Source organism: Mustela lutreola, chromosome 7, assembly GCF_030435805.1.
Source record: "Mustela lutreola isolate mMusLut2 chromosome 7, mMusLut2.pri, whole genome shotgun sequence".
Taxonomy (NCBI): Eukaryota; Metazoa; Chordata; class Mammalia; order Carnivora; family Mustelidae; genus Mustela; species Mustela lutreola.
The window spans coordinates 124959113-124979425 of NC_081296.1; the positions used below are offsets into that span (position 1 = coordinate 124959113).

A 20313-nucleotide genomic window follows, 5' to 3' on the forward strand; every position below is an offset into this window, starting at 1 on the left:
CATGAATGTAGGACCCTGCCTCTGCCCATTTCTCACAACTCAATGCTCTATGCTCCCTCTTTGGCCACACCTTCCTTATTCTTTACCCCCGCCCCCTACCTCCACACTGCTAAGACCCCACGACAATACCTAATAGCTGTATGCCTAATGGTCATAGCAAATCCATACCACCTGTAGCAACTCCAGAAAGCTATCCCCATGTAGCTCTTCAGATAAGAAAAATGTATATACAAAGAAAAATGTATATACAAAAATGTATATACTAAGAAAAATGTATATACAAATCTATTTACAATAAACTCATTTTCATGAGGTATATGCTATAGCAGCATGAAATCTTTTCATATTCTGTACTTTCCTGGTGCCTGCAAAGAGCAGATATCACATTTAATGCTATTACATTTACTAACCGCACACTTTCAAACAACCTAGTAAGCAATGTATTAAAGTTATCTTTCATTTCACCGATTCTCCGCAAAGGAGGGTAGTACCCTTCACCTAAACTTCTATGCACCCACAAGTGGGAAAAGCGTACCTAAACCCCATCCCTCTATGACATGCTCCATGACAGATCACAAAGAAATATCGTTTCAAACCTCGTGCTCAGTTTCAGCTGCAAAATTGCCCGGGCCAGCAGTCCTGCATCACAGGGTGTGTGCGCCTCACACTTGAGATAATGAGCAATGTCAGGCTTAACCAAGCGCTAAAGACGTATTTGCTGTCACCAGCTTTCTGCTTCTGTGGCTACCCCCCTGCAGTTCTACCTGTTAAGCCCAAAGACAAACTGCCCAATTCCTCTTTCACCTGGCACCCCGCAAAGGAGACTGGGGAGATGCAGGCCACCAGGGCAGGAAGCATCCAGAATTGCAAGGATCCTGCCCATACATCTTCTGAACTCTGCACACATATCTAGCAGGGTGGCATGTCACACCTTTCCTTCCCATCTTGAAGAGACCCCTTGGACAAGGGGTAACGTGTGAAGAGGACTACAGCGCAGGTTCTGGGGCCAGATCTGCTCCTAACTGGCTGTGTCCTTTGGGGCCAGCCCAACGAGCTCTGTGAGCACCTGGCGCTCTACATGAGTAACGAGCACACCGGGCTGGACGGATGTGTCAGTCTCTCCCTCACTCATAGCAATTCAAAGCTCACAGGCTGCTGGGCTCCTCCTGATTAAAGGCTCCCTCCCATCAGTGTCTGGATGAGGAACAGGACAGACGACAACTTTCTAAACCAGGATACGGAGATGTGAGGTGTTTTTAGCACTTGACAAAGTAAAATGTGTAATTAGCGTGGGCCAAATAATTTTCAAAGTGAGAAATTAACAGGCAGACCGAGCAGCAGCTAAAAAGGATGGCTGAAAGGCTTGTACAGCAGACCAGGACCAGCAGAGCATAACTAGTGGACCAACCGTGAAAATTACACCAAAGGACTATTTTTAAACATTTAAAAAATTATAACCCACAACACAAAAATGCAAATTTGGGATTAGAATCTAGACTCGCTGTGAGATAACAGTACAACAGTACCCTACTTGAGGGTGGCTGGCAAAGGGAAGTTGGAGATTTCATACCCTCCATACTTAAAGTTTGAAACCATGTGCCAACTTAAAGGAGCATGGCTCAAGCTCCTAACTACAGATAGAGCTGGGGGCTAGGGGTGGGACTCTTTGAGCCACAGAAGAATCAGTGCCAACTTGATTAACTCCATAAGACTCATGAGTTTCAAAACCCAACCATGCAGCTAAGCAGCTCTAGGAGTAGCAAAGGTGTAGTTAACTCAGTTCTGTTGCTCAAGAGAGTCCTCCTGTGGCTGAGGCTTTTCAGACAGCGGTGATCCCACCCATCCTGAACCAGCTGGAATTCAATGCATTTTGAGAAGCAGCGGGACACTTGAAAACTGGAACATGTTTACAGAACAACTACCAGGCACTGTGGGTGAGGCTCTAAGCCCCTTGCTATGCTGGGGAAAGGGAAGAGAGAGAGCTAGAGATGTCGGGCTCAGGGAAAAGCCTGCCTTTCAAGCTGGAAGGGCTGTCTGAAGGGAGAAGGGGTACCCTTGTTCTATACAGCAGTGGAAGCAAATCAAGCCCACAGGACAGAGGCTAGAAGGTCCTGTATTTCAGGTTAACGTAAGGTATGACTTGGGCTCTGCTAACATGCTCTGAAATTAAGAGTTCTAGCCCAGCCTAGGCAATGACAGGGAGAGTAAGGCAGGGAGGAGGAGAGTGGAGAATACGGGAACTGTGAAAGATGAGGAGGAATGCTTGAGTTTCTTCTAATCCCGGAGAAGGCAGAGATGTACACAATGGCTTAAAAAAGGGAAATGAAAGCCAGCCAGAATGAAGAGCCTACCAATTGGGAAAACACTGCTTAAAACTTGATTTAAGCAAATCTCTAAAACAAAAAAACCCCCAGCCCCTCTTCTTAAAAGGACTCAAAGACTAGATCTGGAGTAAGTATACTGAGGACAAAGGATTAGTAATTAAAAAAAGCATGAAAAAATTTCAAATTCAATTTTTCTCTTGGCGATTCATGACCATATGAACATATCAACGGCTCTAAAAATACATCAGATTTCTTTTATGGAAAAATAAACTGAGGATGACAGGAAGTTTTTAACAGATGATTAACCACTAAGTTCCCCTTCACTACCATTTGGGAAATGGCAAGCCAAAGTACAGTGGGTACCGGGCCAAGTTACTGATGGGTCTCACCAAAAAATGGGTTCAGACCTTTCATTTTACACCCCCTCTCCTGCCTCAGATCCTTTGCATATGCTGTTCCCTGCGCTTGGCTGTAGAGTATGTATAATCCTGTTTTTGTAAGAGCTAATGAAAAAAGGTCCTTCTGTTTACACATACAATTGTCACAGATGTGTATGTACTAAACTGTTAGCACTCGTTATTTCAAGAGGGTGGGCCTGGGGGGTGAGGGGTGCAACAAAATACTTTTTCTGTGTAGGTCTCTTCTCTATGCCACATGTGAGGGGTTTTGTTTTTTGTTTTGTTCTAACAATATAAGAGAAAGGGAATGCCACCCATAGCCACTGCTGTGTAGGAAACAGAAGCCTACAAACCCCTGAGTTTTCTGGTGCCAGTCAGCATGGATGAGGTTGGAGGTGTGTATGACAACACGGAGGCCTTCTTCATACAGCAGTAACATCATTTTCCTTTAATAACAAAGAGAAGAACAAAAGCATTAACATTACTTTTAAAATATGTACTGTTTTTCCAGTGCAAATACCATCAGCTGAAGGAGTGCTTAGACCATTCTAATACTCTTTTAACATTTACAATCCTCATTTCTTCTACACATTAAAATCAAAGTCCATTTTAGTGATAGGCAGAAAACCACCTTCCAAAATGCTCTGAGTATCAGTAAACCAACTTTGGCCTCATCCTGCCTGTAGGGCCAAGCCTGACACTTTGAGCCCTTACCCTAAGCTGTTATCTGCTACTGTTCAGGACCATGGAAAACTTCTTGTCCAGTGTTTTTTGAAGTACGATCACAACCTCTTGCTATATCATGGCTAGCATTTTTTTTTTTTAATGGCTAGCATTTTTTAAGAAGTTACAATAAAGGGGCGCCTGGGTGGCTCAGTTAGTTAAGCATCGGACTCTTGATTTTGGCTCTGGTCACTATCTCAGGGTTGTGAGATCAAGCACCATGTCAGACTCTGTGCTCAACAGAGAGTCTGCTTGAATTCTCTCTCCCTCTGCCCCTCCTGCTTATGCTCTCTCTCAGAAATAGATAAATCTTAAAGAAAGAAAAAAGTTGCAATAAAGTATAAAATCTCAAAAATATATTGTAGACATTTAAATAGCTAGTTTTAGCATATGAGTATGGACAAATAGACTGAAGTGTACATTGTATTTTTTAATGTGAGTTGCAGTTTAGAGAAATTTGAAAATGCTTCACTATCCTAAGACTGATCTTTTCTTATACTCCACAAATGCCACACTAATCACTAATGTGTACCTTGCCTTGAAATAAGTCTTTCCTTTATTTACTAAAATCAGACCCAGTTGAGTCCTCCCTTTGCCATGGGCCTTCCTTCCCCAGGCCTCCAGTTATCAGACAGAGTTCTCGTATTTTAATTCTAGCAAGAGAAGGAAAAGGAACAAAAAAGAGCTTTCTACTTGAAGCTGAAGACCTAAACTCCAGTCATCAGTTGGAGGCCATAGGACCCTAAGGAAGTCACTCAGTGTCCCTCAGTTTCTCATTTACAAAGTGAAGGATCAACCCCTTCCTTCCTGCATAGGGTTGTGAGAAGGAAACATAACATGGTTCGTGAAACAAACTCTCTCACATGTGCATTTCCAGGACTCCCTCAGTGTCTTGCTTCATTTCTTCATCTGTTACTGGAGGGCTTTGGCTTCCCAATTGTTTCCTAATTATTTCAGGAATCTAAGTTTTCTCCATGTAACTAGAGATTCACTCCTCGAGGCAGTCACTCTTCCTTATGTCCACTGGGGCCAAAATGCTACTTATACTTAATACCTCCTGTGATGTCAGTTCATGCATGGGGGGCAAAATGAACCACTGGTTCTCGCCAAACAATACTGTGAATAGTATTCGGACAGGAGGAAGTTAATATAAAAATATACTGCACAGAACAGAAAAGAGAGATTTAGCTCTTGCCAAAATGAGAATTTAACCCAAGCTGGCAAACAGTAAGTTAATGCAAAGCTGGAGAAGTGACAGCTGCTGAACCCATTCTTTCTCCATTTATGAAATGTGCTCCCTGAAATCTCGGCAGATTTACACACACATTTGCCAAATTAGCAGCTGACTGTAATTAAGAATAAGGACAGTTATGAATTCAAGATGTAAGTTTCACAAATATTTCCATTAATCAAGGCATCAATTATCAGGAAAATCATGTACTGCTGTCAGTGAATCATACCCAACAGAATCGTGAACTACTCTAAAGAGAGCCATCATCTCACACAAAATGGCATGAGCTAATGAGAATCACAATTAAAAATGGATAAAGGTTAAGAAAGGAGGTCTCCCCTGAACAAATGTTGACCTACATGTCACCTGTTAAGTTGTGGGAGCAGCAAAAGGGATGATTTCCAAATCTGGAGCTATTCCTGTAAAGGGGGAGAACACGAATGTCTGCAGAGCACCTATGGGCCAGGCATTCCAGCAGCTCTCCAGAATAGCAACACACCAAATCCCTACAGCAATCCGGGAGGCTTTACCAGTCTCATTTTACAGCTGCAGAATCTATGCTGGGTAGGTAATGGGATGATCACGGTTCCTAAATAAGCCAGAAGAGCTTGTTCAGATCACGTGTGCTGGGATCTTCCTCTCACTGAGGAAGAACGGGGCCAAGGACCTCCACACAACTGGTATGTGAGTGGGTGAATGGGTCGGACAATGTGGGGAGGAGATGAAGGACGAAGTCATATGTGGTTGGAGCCTGCCTACAGATGCAAGCAGGAAAGGGTGCCTGGACCACCCGGTAGTCTGCCACTGACTCCCAGTTAGACATTCGCCATTCGGCTGCTTTGGTTTCCCTCCTTCCCTGCTATGGATTCTCAGGGCCCGAGGTACTTTTGCTCCCAGCCCTGGGGGACACTGAAAAGCTTCAGAATTCTAAAGCAATGGGTGACAGGCCCTGCGACTGCATGGCATCCTACAGAGACGCAGAGAAAGCATGTTTATTGTACCTCATAGGGATGATGATTACAGGGGGGAGCGGGGCTACATCATGGTTGTCTTTGGATGTTCTGTGCACAGTACGTGGTCGATACATGCTTGCTAAATTGAATGTCAAAGACTACTTCCTATTTACTGTGGTAGCTACACTCTCAAGTTGGGAGGCAACATGACACCCCAACACCAGGAGCTGGAAGGTTTCCTCCTTTTTCTAACTCCTATAATTTGGTCTCTCTCACCCAAACACTAAGAGCTAAAAGAATTATTAAGTCTCAAAACACTAAAACTGTGTCTCAATATTTATTTAACTTTTTAAATTTTATTTATTTGACACAGAGAGATCACGAATAGGCAGAGAGGCACACAGAGAGAGAGGAGGAAGCAGGCTCCCTGCTGAGCAGAGAGCCTCATGTGGGGCTCGATCCCAGGACCCTGAGATCATGACCGGAGTCGAAGGCAGAGGCTTAACCCACTGAGCCACCCAGGCGCCCCTGTGTCTCAATATTTAATGAATTCTTAAAAAAAAATTTTTTTAAACGAGCAATGGAGTAAATTCAAGGCATGAGTTTAATCTCCTACAAGATACTGGCATTTTAACAGTGTAAAAACTACACAGACTATGTGGCTGGGAAGGACTCTGTTATAATTGCTTCTCTAGGCATTCACAACTCCAAGTGAGTAACTGCTGGGTTCAACCTGCTAAGTGTGTATGTTTAACGGGGATGTGGGAGAAGGAGCAGACCAAAGGAAAAAAATGAGGTCACTTTTAGCTGTAAACAAACAAGAATAAAAAATGAGTTGTAGTTCTATCTTCAACAGTAGCTGGAAGGTAATTGCTGGTCTACTCAGAACCTCTATATAATGAAAAGGAAGCCCAAATAATTTGTTAAATAGCATAAAAAAAGATAGCCTCTCTAGGATCAATCGAATGTCATTATGCTAGATCCTGGCCAGGCCCAACATACCCAGTCCATCCCAGGACTTACAGTGTAATTGAAATGAAGATGGAAGACATGGGCTCTCCTATGTGCCAGCCTGTTAACTGCAGCATGATTAAGCCCAGTGCTGACTGCTGGCACGAAATGGGTGGCTAGGGCAGGGTGCTGGCACTAGAGACCTAGCATACCATGTCCAGGCTCCAAATGGGAGACGGTATTCCAGAATCAGTAAGATTTTTAAGCTCAGGGTCCAGCTTAGGGCAGTGAGCTAGGGTCCATCTGGTGCTATTCACTGCGGGCAGAATGTCTATCTATGACAGGGTGACTATTGCCATCCACCGCCAGGCTCTCCTGTGATGCAGGGAGAGGAGCCCAAGACACCTATTCAGTCTATTCAAGGCTATTTTGTATCATTTGCTGAAGCTAGCATCCTGTGACCTCCGTGCTACTAAAGAGTAATTTATACCTGAGCTAAATGCTTAAAGTTCCTAACAATCCTCAAACCCTGTCCTATTAGAAGCTACCAATCACAGATGGTTGGTAAACACTGCAACATTTACTCAAGGGCATCTAGACCAGATAATGTAGCACTGAAAGGCATCCTCTTATGAAATGGCTCAACTCTTCCGGCCCTGGTTCATTTTGAAAACAGGCTTACGCTGCAAAATGCATTTTGCCATTAAAAAGATGAACGTATTTCCTTATTTCAAGTCACTATAACATCAAGAAAACGATGACCATAGCGAGACTCAGGACCAATATTCCTCATATGAGATTGCTTCTTGCCCCAGAGATGGATCCGAAGGAATCTGTTTGCAATACCAACCCATTTCCAATGCTGGTCTCCAAGATGAGGCTTTGTCACATCCTTCTGACAAATCCTTTCTAGAGAAATGTGATTCATAAAAATATTGAAACAGGGACAACCATATCTTATTCTTTTTCTCATTTATAGAAAAATTATGTAAAAAGGCTCCAACAGCTGGGCTCACGACAGTAGAACAGGAGTCAAGCCGATCACTGGGTATGTGTCAAGCAGGAATAGGGGTTTTTCCTGTCTAGTTTACAACTTCTCAAAGTTATTCTAAAAGGAACTTCTGAGAAGTCTTGAGCAGGAATATGCATCAGCTTCTCAAGTTAACAACTCTGTAAAATAGGGGTATCTGGGTGGCTCAGTGGGTTAAGCCTGTGCCTTCGGCTCAGGTCATGATCTCAAGGTCCTGGAATCGAGCCCCACATCAGGCTCTCTGCTCAGCAGGGAACCTGCTTCCCCCTCCCCTCTGCCTGCTTTTCTGCTTACTTGTGGTCTCTCTCTGTCAAATAAATAAATAAAAATCTTAAAAACAAACAAACAAAAAAGACCAACTTTGTAAAATAGTTTTTTTCTATCACAGCATGAGGCTGACCTAACAATAGTCTATTTAATGAAACTCAACATCCTAAGAGATCCCCAGACGTTAAGGTAGTAGAATCCACAGGCACATGACTGACACATACAGTCATCCATAACTACAGACCACACAACCATCAAATATTCCCCTCAAGCTGGCTGTAAGAAATGTCCTAAACAGAAAGAAAGCAGAAACTGCATTACAGATTCAGATTTTCAAACTGAGAGCCAGAATCCCAGAACTTTGTCTTAAGGCCATTAGTAAACGGCTCCACTGCCTCTAATTTTTACTGATAGACTCTTTTCCCTGGCAAAACTGTCACCTGTGAGTTCCTTCAAAAGCACTTTTTGGGGGCGCCTGGGTGGCTCAGTGGGTTAAAGCCTCTGCCTTTGGCTCGGGTCATGATCCCAGCGTCCTGGGATCGAGCCCCGCATCGGGCTCTCTGCTCAGCAGGGAGCCTGCTTCCTCCTCTCTCTCTACCTGCCTCTCTGCTTACTTGTGGTCTCTGTCTGTCAAATAAATAAATAAATAAATAAAAGCACTTTTTGGAACAGCCTCCTTGGCTCTCATAAAATCATACCCTCCCCCATCTCATAAAAACTTGCTTACGTGTGGTGTGTTCCAAATGCAATATCCAACTTTGCCTAGGATGAAAAAGAAATTGAGTCACTTATTTTGAACAAACTCCATATCCCTATCTATTGGAAATCAGGTTACAAAGGGTTCAGGTCAACTTTGTTTTGAATTGTTTTTACTGCCCTCTTGTGGACAAGCCCTGGACTGACACTACAACTTTCAAAATCCTACCCAGTGAGGCTTATTAAGATTTTTTTCTATTAGCCAGAATGATTTGATACCTACTCCATTTTTAATTATAGTAATCAAGAAGCAAGACACAGGATTTCTTTAGTTGCCAAAAAACAAAATGATACCCTATGCAAAGTTTTAAGATATTTGGCTTATTCAGAAATTAATGTATCATAAAGTTTCCAGACCATATATAAAAAAAACAATGTGGTAGCAGTACGCATTGTGGTGCTGAACCAGAAGTCCTCTTATACTGACAACCTGACAAGTGCTGAAAAGAGATAATGTATTCAATCTATTTTCCTATTACAAAATGATACCTTTACAAACAAACAGGAGTGGGTGGAGAATTAAAACATTTTTATGTAACATCTGGTATAGCAAGACCTTGGTTAAGTAGAATATGCCTAAAGATGGAGGCCATGAAAGAGTTAAACAGAAATGTCAAACCAGGTCAACATTGAGGAGTACAGGTGTAGGGACACAAATCCCATCCCTACACCTCTGGGTGACTTTGAAAAATACTTAAATTTCTGTGCCTTATCTTACCCCTCTTTACAATGAGGGTGCTGTCAGGGGACTCAGAGTTTTAGGAGTAAATGAGACAATTACACGGACTGTCTAGAAATCAGAGCCTCCAAGGGATAAGCACTCTACAAATGGAACCAAGCACTACTACAATCAAGCTCCCCGCCCCAACAGGGCAGAGGGATGGACCTGTTTGCTGGAGGAAGAAAGATGCAACTGGAATACAGGGTAGTATGACGCAGCCCGTCTTGGGGATGCTCTGACAGGTGGCCCCGCTAACTACATTCCTAAGCGCAGTGTTTGTGGATGCTCACAGACCAGAATTCATTTGTATGTTCTGGCCACACAAATCAAGAGACCAGGGAACAGAAGGTCTTTAAAATTACAGAATTAGACTGAAGACAGTCTCCCTGTAAACTGATATTTAGCTCAGATAAAGCAATGGTCAAAAGTCTGGCTTCCAAGTTGAGTTTCGCTATAAGCTGTTTGCTCTTGTGCAAGTCTAAGCACAAGGATAATAACTTGAACAGGTGACAGTTAATGGATGCTTTTTAGGCAAATACACCAAATCCTCAGCATAAAAACCCAGTGAAAAAAATGATTAGCAATCCATCCTAAAGATAAACAAATCAGGCTTTCAGAAGTTAAGTGATGGGCCCAGAAAGGCAGAGAAGAGAAGAGAACTGCAGAACCCAGGCAGTTTGAACCTTGACCACCACAAGGTCTCAATCTCTCCCCTCTGGTCCTGCATGTGCAAAATGGGAACATCTGCTGATTCTTTGACTAGTATGCCTTTGACTAGTATGCCTCAGCTTCATCAAGTAACACTATGTTGTGCAACACCGCCCCCCCCAAAAAAAGAATTCATCTTAGAGACAAGATATAACTATATTTCAACAGGTCAGGATAGGGCCACAAATCTCTACTTTAGACTAGAAATGAGACCTTCTGAACAGCTCTTTACTCAAGCTAAAGACGACCATGCCCTCTAGTGGCCGGCCGGAGCACACCACTAGACCGGCCACACACCCCCACCCTACTTTTCAGTACAAGGAGCTCGTAGTACCTGAAAAAGACCTCCTATTTCCACGGATTTCCTGACTGGTCTTTAGGATTCCTGTGTTATTTTCCACCCACAATTAGTCTCATTAGCACCACCCTATTGCAGTTAAACCTCTTCTGCTTTTGGAAACAAAAGCAACCAAAGGATTTTAGGCAAATGCCAAGCTGAGGCTTATCTATGTGTAGAAGGTGAGCCACAAACATGTTGGGTAAAGGAGTGACTTTTAAAACTCCACCTATATATAAAGTACTGTGGGTTAAATCGTAGGAAAAATTTAGTACCAGCTTAAGGTTGATCCGACTGAGGTTTCTCTCTTTAAAGCTTTTTTTTTTTTTTTTTTTTTAAGATTTTATTTATTTATTTGACAGAGAGAGATCACAAGTAGGCAGAGAGGCAGGCAGAGAGAGAGGAGGAAGCAGGCTCCCCGCTGAGCAGAGAGCCCGATGCGGGACTCGATCCCAGGACCCTGAGATCATGACCTGAGCCGAAGGCAGCGGCTTAACCCACTGAGCCACCCAGGTGCCCCAGGTTTCTCTCTTTAAATCTTTAAGCACATAGGGGCGCCTGGGTGGCTCAGTGGGTTAAAGCCTCTGCCTTCAGCTCAGGTCATGATCTCAGAGTCCTGGGATGGAGCCCTGCATTGGGCTCTCTGCTCAGCGGGGAGCCTGCTTCCCCCTCTCTCTCTGCCTACCTGTGATCTCTGTCTGTCAAATAAATAAATAAAAATCTTTAAAAAAAAAAACCCCACATATACACAGATAACATTGTATAGTTGAAAGAACATCAAAATGAGTTGGAATTCTTACATCTTATATGAAGACGGAGAAAAAAACACTAGAGAAAAAATGGAGAAAAGTCATCTAGGTTCCATGTAGTTCACTCTTGTCAACAAACTCCAAGAGCAGAAATCCGGAGGCCATCTCACTCTGGCAAGGAGAGAAAGGGGCTGTGGAAGTATCTGAACATTGGCTGCTTGAAAATGGACTGGCCAGTTGCTAAAACAGGAGAAGGTCAGTATGACACCAGCCACTTCACAGCCACCATTTCCACAGGAAGGAAATCCTACTATGAAAAATTCTTGCTTTTCTTTCCCCCATGTGCCGGTTTCTTGCATGAAATGCCACACACAATATTCTCTTCGAGGTGGAACTAAAAGCAACTGGTCATAACGGAAGTCCAAGACTTATAGTGTATTTCCACGTATGGACTGAAGAGCATTAGGACAGAATTCTGGGACTCTACCAAGAACCTGGGCAACAACTTCCTGGCCTTTTCAGCTTTGCTTTGGTCCCAGCAAATCAAGCAGAAACACCTGTTATAAGACCACTTAACATCTCATCAGGCTTGGATGATTTGCAGCTCGACTCACATAGGTAGTTTCCTAACAGGTTTGCTTTTAATTTGTCCATCTCCCCAGTATAAACCTTCGCCACAATTCACGTGAAAAAGATCAGAAGACTACTGGACACAGGTCAGCAGCAGCTAATAACAGTCAGGTAAGTTGTCAAAATAAAAAGTTTTAAGCTGCACTCATAGAAAGCAGCAACCACTGAACTATATCCAGACAACCTGGTTAGGTTTGAGAAGGACACTGACAAACTAGATGCAAACAGAGGACTGGAGGCACGCTGAGGGAAGACAGGGATTCTTGTTATAAGTACAACCAAAGAAACCATGCTTGATCCTAAAGAAAACTAAGGAGTAACAACAGAGGACTTTACATATAAGAATCATTCATATCTGAGATTGAAATTTATTTTATGTGGCCCCAGAGAGGGGAATCAGGACCCAAGCTTGAAAGGTAAAAGGAAATGGTGAGGACTTTTGTTTAGCAAGGTCACAATACCCAGATACCTAGTCAGATATTGCCATGAAGGTTATTGTTAGATGAGGTCAACATTTAATTTAGTAGAAGGAGTAAAACAGATTACCTTTCGTGGACCTCAACCAGTCCATTGAAGGCCTAAGTGAAAAAAAAAGGCCAACTCCCTCAAGGAACAGGGAACTCAGTCTTCAGACTATCTTTGGAGCTGAGCTGCAGCACCTCCTCTCTTCTGGGCCCCACCCACACACCTACCCCACAGCATTTGGACTTGCCAGTCCCCACAATCATGTGAGCCAACTCTTTTCAAAGAAGTCTTTCTACATACACATACCCTATCGGTTCTGTTTCTCTGGAGAACCCTGACACATACAGAGACATCAGGTCAACATAAAGAAAAATCCTTCCAACAAGGGCTGCCCACGCATAGATGGGCTCTCTCAGGAAGCATTTAGGTCAAGGCTAGACAAGGAGCCGTTGGCGATGTTAGAGATAGGACTCTTGCTCTAGGTGGGAGGCTAGACTAAATGTCTAAATTTCCTTCCAACTCTCAGACTAAGCAGGATTCTCAAACAGCCACAGGCAGCCTACCTGGCAGAGGGAAATGTTTTCATACGGCTTGGCCTGGGCATGTAAGTGAGCCTTGGCTTCTCGTTTATCTCCATGCACAAGCAGGATCGGTTTCTTCCTGAAAACAGATCAGAAGTATTTACAATACATATTTTATAAAAAAGACTAGTTGATCAGTTAAGGAATTAGTTAAGGAATGCTAGTTTTCTTACCACCAGACAAGTATTTCTGGCCTTTGTGGTCATGGAGTACAGAGCTAATAAGTAGCACTGCTCAGTTAATCTCCACTAACCAGTTACATTTACAACAGCGTCGTGTGGCCTGTCCCAAAGCTCTGTTATGACCCAGAGAGATTGTGACTCGAGAAAGTCCCTGCGTAATTATCTTCTTTGGTCCAAAAGAACATATAGTTAGCTCTGTGTTCATATTTTCAAGGTCAGATTAAAAGAAAAACATGTATTGTTATCTAGTAGGATGCTCTTTTCTTTCCCTTTCTTTAGACCAAAGAGCATTTCCTCATTAGACCTATCTTCACTGAACTATCGTGTGCTAGGTACGGCAGCAGCAGTCCCCCAAGATCCAAGAGTGAACAAGCCCAGGCCCACCGCACAATGCAGATTAACAGGTTGTTATATGTCAGTGAATCAAGGCACTGTGTGGCTGAGTCTTGCTCAGTGAAATAAAAGGTGCTGCGTAGGACTTCTAGGAGACTGCTCAGAGGAAGCACAGCTAGGATGTGGCCCTTTTGTCCCTTCCCCTTCCTGCCATCTGAACCACAGACCAGTGGACCTGAAGCCCTGGGTGTCATCCTGGATCATGGAGGGACTCTGAAGACATGTACTGGGATGATGGGACAGAAAGACATAATGGGTGGGTAAGTCCTTGAGAACTGTAGCAGCCCCCAATCCAGACTACAAATGTCTACCATCTGGACTTCTTAGGTTGGAGAAATTACTTCCTCTCATTTAAGCCACGGTTATTTTTGCTTTTCTGTTACATGTAGCTAAAACTAATCCTATGTGTCACAGGTCAAATACAAGCCTTTGAGTGTCGAAGCCATTTGGGAAATTTCAATAACATTTTGCCTACTATTAATAAAGGTTTCCAGAATCTGAGGTCCTAAATTCCTTTACCTACCTGCTATTAGGGGTTTTGCTAGGTGAATGTTAAAAATGAGACAGGTGGTGGGGCACCATACAATGCTATTTTTATTTGGTCTACACTGCCTAACACCGGGCTGAGGAAGTGTAGAAGACAAACTGAAAAGTCCATCACTTCCATACTCTGGACAAGGGAAGTTTTAAACCCCCTTCACTAGCTCCTAAACCACAGGAAGAATCATTTGCAAAGCAAAGATTCTTTGAACATGGGTACCTAGGCAGCTCAGTCAAACATCTGCCTTTGGCTCAGGTTATGATCCTGGGGGCCTGGGATTGAGTCCTGCTTTGGGCTCCCTGCTTAGTAGAGAACCTACTTCTCCCTCTCCCTGCTGTTCCCCCTGCTCTTGTGTTTGCATGCTCTGACAAAAAACACCTATAAAAAAAAATTCTTTGAACAGCACTGCCACACTAACTGTGATATGCTTACAAGTCTGGAAAGCAGGTAGCAATGATCTTCTCCTTCACATTAGTATCAAAGTTGTCTTTAGATTGCTTTGTCCTTATCTACTTCTGGAAACTGCAGAGGCAAATGCTAAAACCTGTATTAGGAATGCATGCAACTACTTGGACTAGATCAACAAACACTGTTTTCCCTATATAACTAAGTTTGTAGGAGTTCAATAGTTTCAAAAGAAATAATCAAGAAAGATGAACAGCAGTTGCCTGAGAAACACGAATCTTGTTTTAAAGCCCTGTTACAATTAGGATGTTATCAGTCTTCCTGTGGTACTCACCTGAACTCTAGTGGGTACTGTTTTATGAGCCAGTCCACGTCAAAGCAGTAGTTAAACTAGATGGGTAAAGAAAAGGATGGGGTTATGGGTAATTCAGGCAAGCAGTCTGTAAGAACGGTTTGGTTACTGAATTGAAAGAAACCCTAGACAAATGACAAACTCCAAATATTATTTATAAACCTGGACAGTTGTGCTCTAATATTCAAACCTAAAATACCTCTTGAAGGGAATACCCAATTCAAGGAATCAGACTCAGTGGAGTAGTGCAAGAGAAAACAGGTTCTAAGGAAAGGAACCCGCAGGTTTTGGCAGTATGTGTATTTCTAGACAGTCTTACTACATATTTCTAAGAGCCCTCTCATTAATTTAAATAAATGGATTTATAAAATTATCCCTTTTCCCCTAGGTGATTATAAAAAAGACTTTTAGAAAAGTCTTTCAGCCTAAATTATGGGTTTGCTTTATGAACAGAAATCTGGGACCGGACATTCACCAGGCTTAAAACAATTACATCTCGACTACAAGTTCTGCACGGTTACCCAGGGGGGCTCCTCCGCATGCCTGGGTAATCCCTGGCCCTCCTCCTCCTATCTAGCTAAAAGAACACAAGTTTGCCATGTTCCCAACGGGAGACTAGGATTCTGGAGGCCAAGCCGAACATGAAGCACACAGCTTTGGTTTCTTCGTGGATGTGACCTGTTTTCTCACTATTTCCTCAAGAGCATGAAGCATTAACATGATTCATCAACACCAGGGGCCAGCTCAATAAAGCAGGAGCAATCAAACACGCAGAAGTACAAATAACTTTTACTCACTGCTTTTTGGTAAGTGTAGGAAACATTTTCCTAAAGCAAATCAAATGACTTGGGGCTTCACGTACCTACCTATACCTTCCCAGGAGGTGTACTAGAACCCCATGAAATTAGCTGGGTCCCAAAAAGAAGTCCCTCAGGTTGGAATTCCCAAAGTGACTTCTTGGCCAGTCCCTGTCACCCAATCCAGAAGCAGAAGCTCCACTGATCGTGGCATCCTTACTCCATGCTAATGGCTGGATACCACAACCGTAGCTCCTGGTGCCAGCCTCCTGGTATGGGTCACCTCGGGAACCCTGTATAGGACTGAGACAGGTCCTCACGTGTATTTTCTTATGGGTGTATTTGTCCCTTCTCCCCTAAAGAAAAAACCACCATAAACTCACCTGAGCTGAAGATACAAGTGTCCCAAATAGGGGCGACAGGATATCTGAGAAGACAAAACATTTAGATCTAACTCATTTTTTGATAAAAATCTGGTAATAATCACAAACTGACTTATTCACAATCAAAATTCGGCTGTGAAAACTGAACTGAGAAGGGACTACAAAGCCAGACTCTAATGTTCCATAAAATTCAATAGAAAATTTGAGCTCTTTAATATTTTTTACATTTTAACAAAATATAATGTAAAACTAAAACGTCAGCTTCAGAATTTGATGGCTGGTCAATTTTAAAAACTGCCAGTAAAGACAATAATGATATTTCGTTGTTCTTCCCAGATGTTAACTTTTAACTCCTTCAAGTGCCCTCCAAGAAACCTCCCCAACCCAGTACTAGCAAGACTGTCTTCTGGAGCCTGAGAGCCCCTGCTTCCTGTGAAGGAGGGCCGAGGCACCCACAACCCCAAGTTCACATTTCTAGCATTCCAGGTCATCTTGAAGGCGGTTGCACCTCGCACCCACTCCAACTTGATTTCAAGTAAGATCAGAAAGCTCACTTCTCAAACTGTACTAGGAGAGGAATTACAGGATTACCACCATTGATCATAACAGTTGGACTCGAACCTATTAGGTGCCAGGCACTGTTCTTATCACTGTCCCTGCGCTCATTCTTCCATCTCCTAGCCATTTTCTGAGCTGGAGTTGCTCATTCCCACTTTGCAGATGAGGGGTCTCCCCTTAGGAGGTCGTCCATGGCTGGACAGCTAGGAAGGGATAGTCGAGATCTGAAGCCAGGCTATCTGGCTTCAGCACATGTGCTCACAGCCATCAAACTGCCCAAGGATTAAGAGCAGGCTCCTTTATTTGACCCATGCTTACTGAGTGCTTCTTCCAGATTCTGAGCTACATGGTAGGGTACAAAAATTTTAAAAGTCACCGCCTTAAGGAAGCTCCTGTCCTTTTTTTTTTTTTTTTAAATATAAATTTGACAGCCCTTGCGCACACACAAGTATGAGTTATGGGGAGGAGCAAGGGGAGAGCAAAAAGAGCAGGCAACCTGATGAGCAGGGAGCCCAACACAGGACTCAATCCCACAACTCTGGGATCATGACCTGAGCTGAAGGCAGATGCCCAATGGACTGAGCCACCCAGGCGCCCAAGCGCCTACCTTTATGAGAGGTACACAAAAGGAGTATATTGCAGTTTCTTGATGATATTCCCTATTTTGCCCCTGTTCGGGTTCGAAAATTTGCTAGAATGCCTCACAGAACTCAGGAAAGCACCTGACTTACTAGATTACCAGTTTATTAATATAAGAGGATTCAACTCAGGAACAGCCAGATTAGAGAGATGCAAAGAACAAGGTATGGGGGAAGGAATATACACCACCCTCCCTGTGTTCACCAACCTAAAAGCTCTCCAAACCCCTTAGGGTTTTTTAAATGAGACTTCATTACGAAGGCCATTAAATCACTGGCCACTAATGATTAACAACCTCGGGTCTCTTTCTCCCTCCCTAGAGATGGGGCTGAGACTTCCAACTTCAATGACACAACTGGGTCCCCTTGGCAATGACTCCTTCATCCTCAAGGGTTTTCCAAAAGCCACTTCATTAAACCCAGGTGTGACTGAAAGGGGCCTTTTCTGAACAGAAGTTTTTGTTTGTTTGTTTTTGTTTTTAAAGATCTTATTCATTCATTTGAGAGAGAGAGAGAGGTAGAAGCAGGCTCCCTGATGAGCAGGGAGCCTGATGTGGGGATTGATCCCATGACCTGAGCCCAAGGCAGATGCTCAACCAACTGAGCCACACAGGCGCCCCAGAAGATATTCTTTTTTTAAAGATTTTATTTATTTATTTGAGAGAGAAACAGTGAGAGAAAGCATGAGCAAGGAGAAGGTCAGAGAGCGAAGCAGACTGCCCATGGAGCTGGGAGCCTGATGCGGGACTCGATCCCGGGACTCCGGGATCATGACCTGAGCCGAAGGCAGTCGTCCAACCAACTGAGCCACCCAGGCGTCCCCCCAGAAGATATTCTTTTGACCTTCATTACTTCAGAGCTCTTACAGGAGCCTGGGACAAAAACCAACCAAGAATGAGGACAAAATACTCTACCACACAGCTGCACCCTGGGGAATAACCAAAGGAACCGAAGACTATCTTTTGATTCAGAACTGAAATATCTATTTGCATGCTGGGGTTTTTTGTTTCTTCACCAAAACTGAAATCTGGCTTCCAAACAGTGGTTCTCAAACCCAACCGGGCATAAGTGATGGGGTTTTAGAATATAAGTGAAGTTGGGTGGGGTGAGGTCTGGAGCCAACGGCCAAGAGAATTCTTAAGATGTCTATAGTGCAAAAAGGTAGTTTTACTAAAGCACAGGGATAGGACCAGTAGGCAGAAAAAGCTGCCCCACGTTTGTCAGTGTGGCTGTTTATATACCTGGGAGTTGGGGAAGGTAAGGAAAAGGGAGGTTTCAAAGGATTTTTGAATGTTAAAGAAGACTCACAGGATATAGGAGGCCTTGCCATTTCCAAGTTAAGGTTGGTTTTCCAACCTTCCAGTAAGGCATTAGCAGTAAGATAGCTGGGAGCTTTGTGAAGGACCCTTACATTTTGCCCACTTCAAGTATCAGTCAATGGGCTGCAGATTATAAGGACACTTAATTGTATCTACATTTCCTTCTGGAGGCTAGCCCATGGATAGAAATGTTTTGTTCTTGTAAATTGCTAAGGCTTGTAAACTGAGGGAGACTCATAGGTCTTGTAGGATTATAATCTCTGTAAGTTAACTATTTGTTTTTCCTTTAGGGCAGCCAGGAGTGCCTGAGGAATGTCACATATCCCATTGGGGCAGGGGTTGGTTTGTGGGATGTCAGCTTCTGCTTTTCCTCAGCTAGCCTTCTGCTCCCTCATCAGAATCCCCAGAAGCTTCTTAGAACAGACTACAGGGCCCTGCTCCCAGAGTTTGATTCAGTGAACCTGGGTGGAGCCCCAAATCTGCATTAACAAGTTTTAAGTCATGCTACTGCTGTCAGATATTTGCTGTTTCATTCAAATGTTATTAATAAGTTTACGCTTTAAAAGTTAGCACAATGTTGACAATCATTTAAGCATTCCAACTGGTAGATCTACAGGACTGAGAAACACCCTGTGATTCCCTAGGTAAACAGCTTGCTGTCAAACTAATGCATTTGCTTGTCTAACTGGTAGTTTTCCTGAGGGTAGTTAAAAGACTGAACGGTTCTCAGAGGTCATTCTAGGTCACCCTCCTTGTTTTGCCAAGGGGACTCTCCAAGTGCCACTTGACAGCTCCCAGGCATGCAGCACCCACTTACCCTTGATGTGGAGGGCTCCGGAGTTATACTTTGGCTTAATTCCCGAGACTCTAGTGAGGTAAAATCGGAAGGGGTTCCCTTTTTCCAACATGTCCCAAATGTCTTGGCCTTCCCCTGAGGTTTCATAGTCCTCTTCCTCCTCTTTTAGTCCATGGAGGACAGGAGGGCTGTGATTTGCAGTTCTTTGGGCAGCACCGTCTTGGGGAGAAGAGATGCCGCTCTCCTCTTTGACCACCATGTTCTTAGCCTGCTTCTGCTGTGTTCCCGGCTGCAGCTCATCGTCGCTGCTAGAGAGACACCAGCCTAGGTCTTCCTGGGAACCACTCTTCTGCCTTTTGGGAGGTGAAACTTGTGAATCTGTGTTGCTGAACTTCACAGGTGATAATTTCCTTTTATGGGCCACTTTCCTAGCCTCAGAACAGGTGTATTTTGGTTCACTTGCCGCTTCCTGCCCAGCACGGGGGAGGGAAGAAGTAGATGGCTTGTCTAGTTTTGGCTTTTCCTCCTCACTTTCATCACTACTGGATATTGTCCACTTCCCATAATCACCTTCCTGAGACATACTTCTGGAAATGAAAGACAAATATTATTTCCATTCTCTAGGCCATTGGCAAACGGTTGCTCTCAAATTCCCTGTCAGTGTGAGTTTCTACAACACATACAGCACACCTGACGCTCACCAGATGCTGAGCCACGTAAGGAACATGAGCTGTTCTGCAGGTGTTCAGAGGCACAATCCCAGAATCTGCTACTGACAGCCAAAATCCTAGTTACCTTCTCCTCGTTCAACACAGACCTTTTTCTTAGAGGCCTGAGGAAAGAGCTGGAACTAAAATCCAACATAAAAATATTCACCCTTGACCCTGAATTTTCTAACAGGTGCTTGAGGTTTTTAAGGTAGTTTAAGGAATTAAGAAACTAGAAACGAGTTTCTTAGTGTCTGAAAAGCGTTTTTGTGATGCAAATAGGTACTCCTCTTAAAGATGCTAGCTGCCTCTCTCCCCTCACCACATCAGACCCAACTGGGCAGATCTTTTCCACATTCCAGCGGCTCCTTGTAGAGTGTGCAGACCACCAGAAGGACAGAGGCCCTGTGTGGCCACT

At 43.6% G+C, this 20313-nt stretch overlaps 1 protein-coding gene across 5 annotated transcripts in view; it reads right to left on the reverse strand.

Annotated features, from left to right (window-relative positions):
* TDP1 (tyrosyl-DNA phosphodiesterase 1) overlaps positions 1-20313 on the reverse strand; it is an 87506-nt gene that overhangs the window by 65778 nt on the left and 1415 nt on the right. For 2 of the 5 annotated variants that reach the window (XR_009355767.1, XM_059182522.1), the window contains exons 2-7: positions 19210-19775; positions 15878-15921; positions 14680-14735; positions 12807-12903; positions 8605-8639; positions 3076-3168 (exon numbers count right to left, since the gene is read on the reverse strand). Coding sequence is in view for 4 of the 5 variants with exons in the window: in XM_059182522.1 (XP_059038505.1) it covers positions 3076-3168; positions 8605-8639; positions 12807-12903; positions 14680-14735; positions 15878-15921; positions 19210-19771 (887 nt within the window). In the remaining variant the exon portion in view is untranslated. Of the gene's footprint in view, positions 1-3075; positions 3169-8604; positions 8640-12806; positions 12904-14679; positions 14736-15877; positions 15922-19209; positions 19776-19889; positions 20021-20313 lie in introns of all 5 variants that reach the window. The other 3 variants (XM_059182523.1, XM_059182525.1, XM_059182526.1) reach the window with 3 other exon arrangements.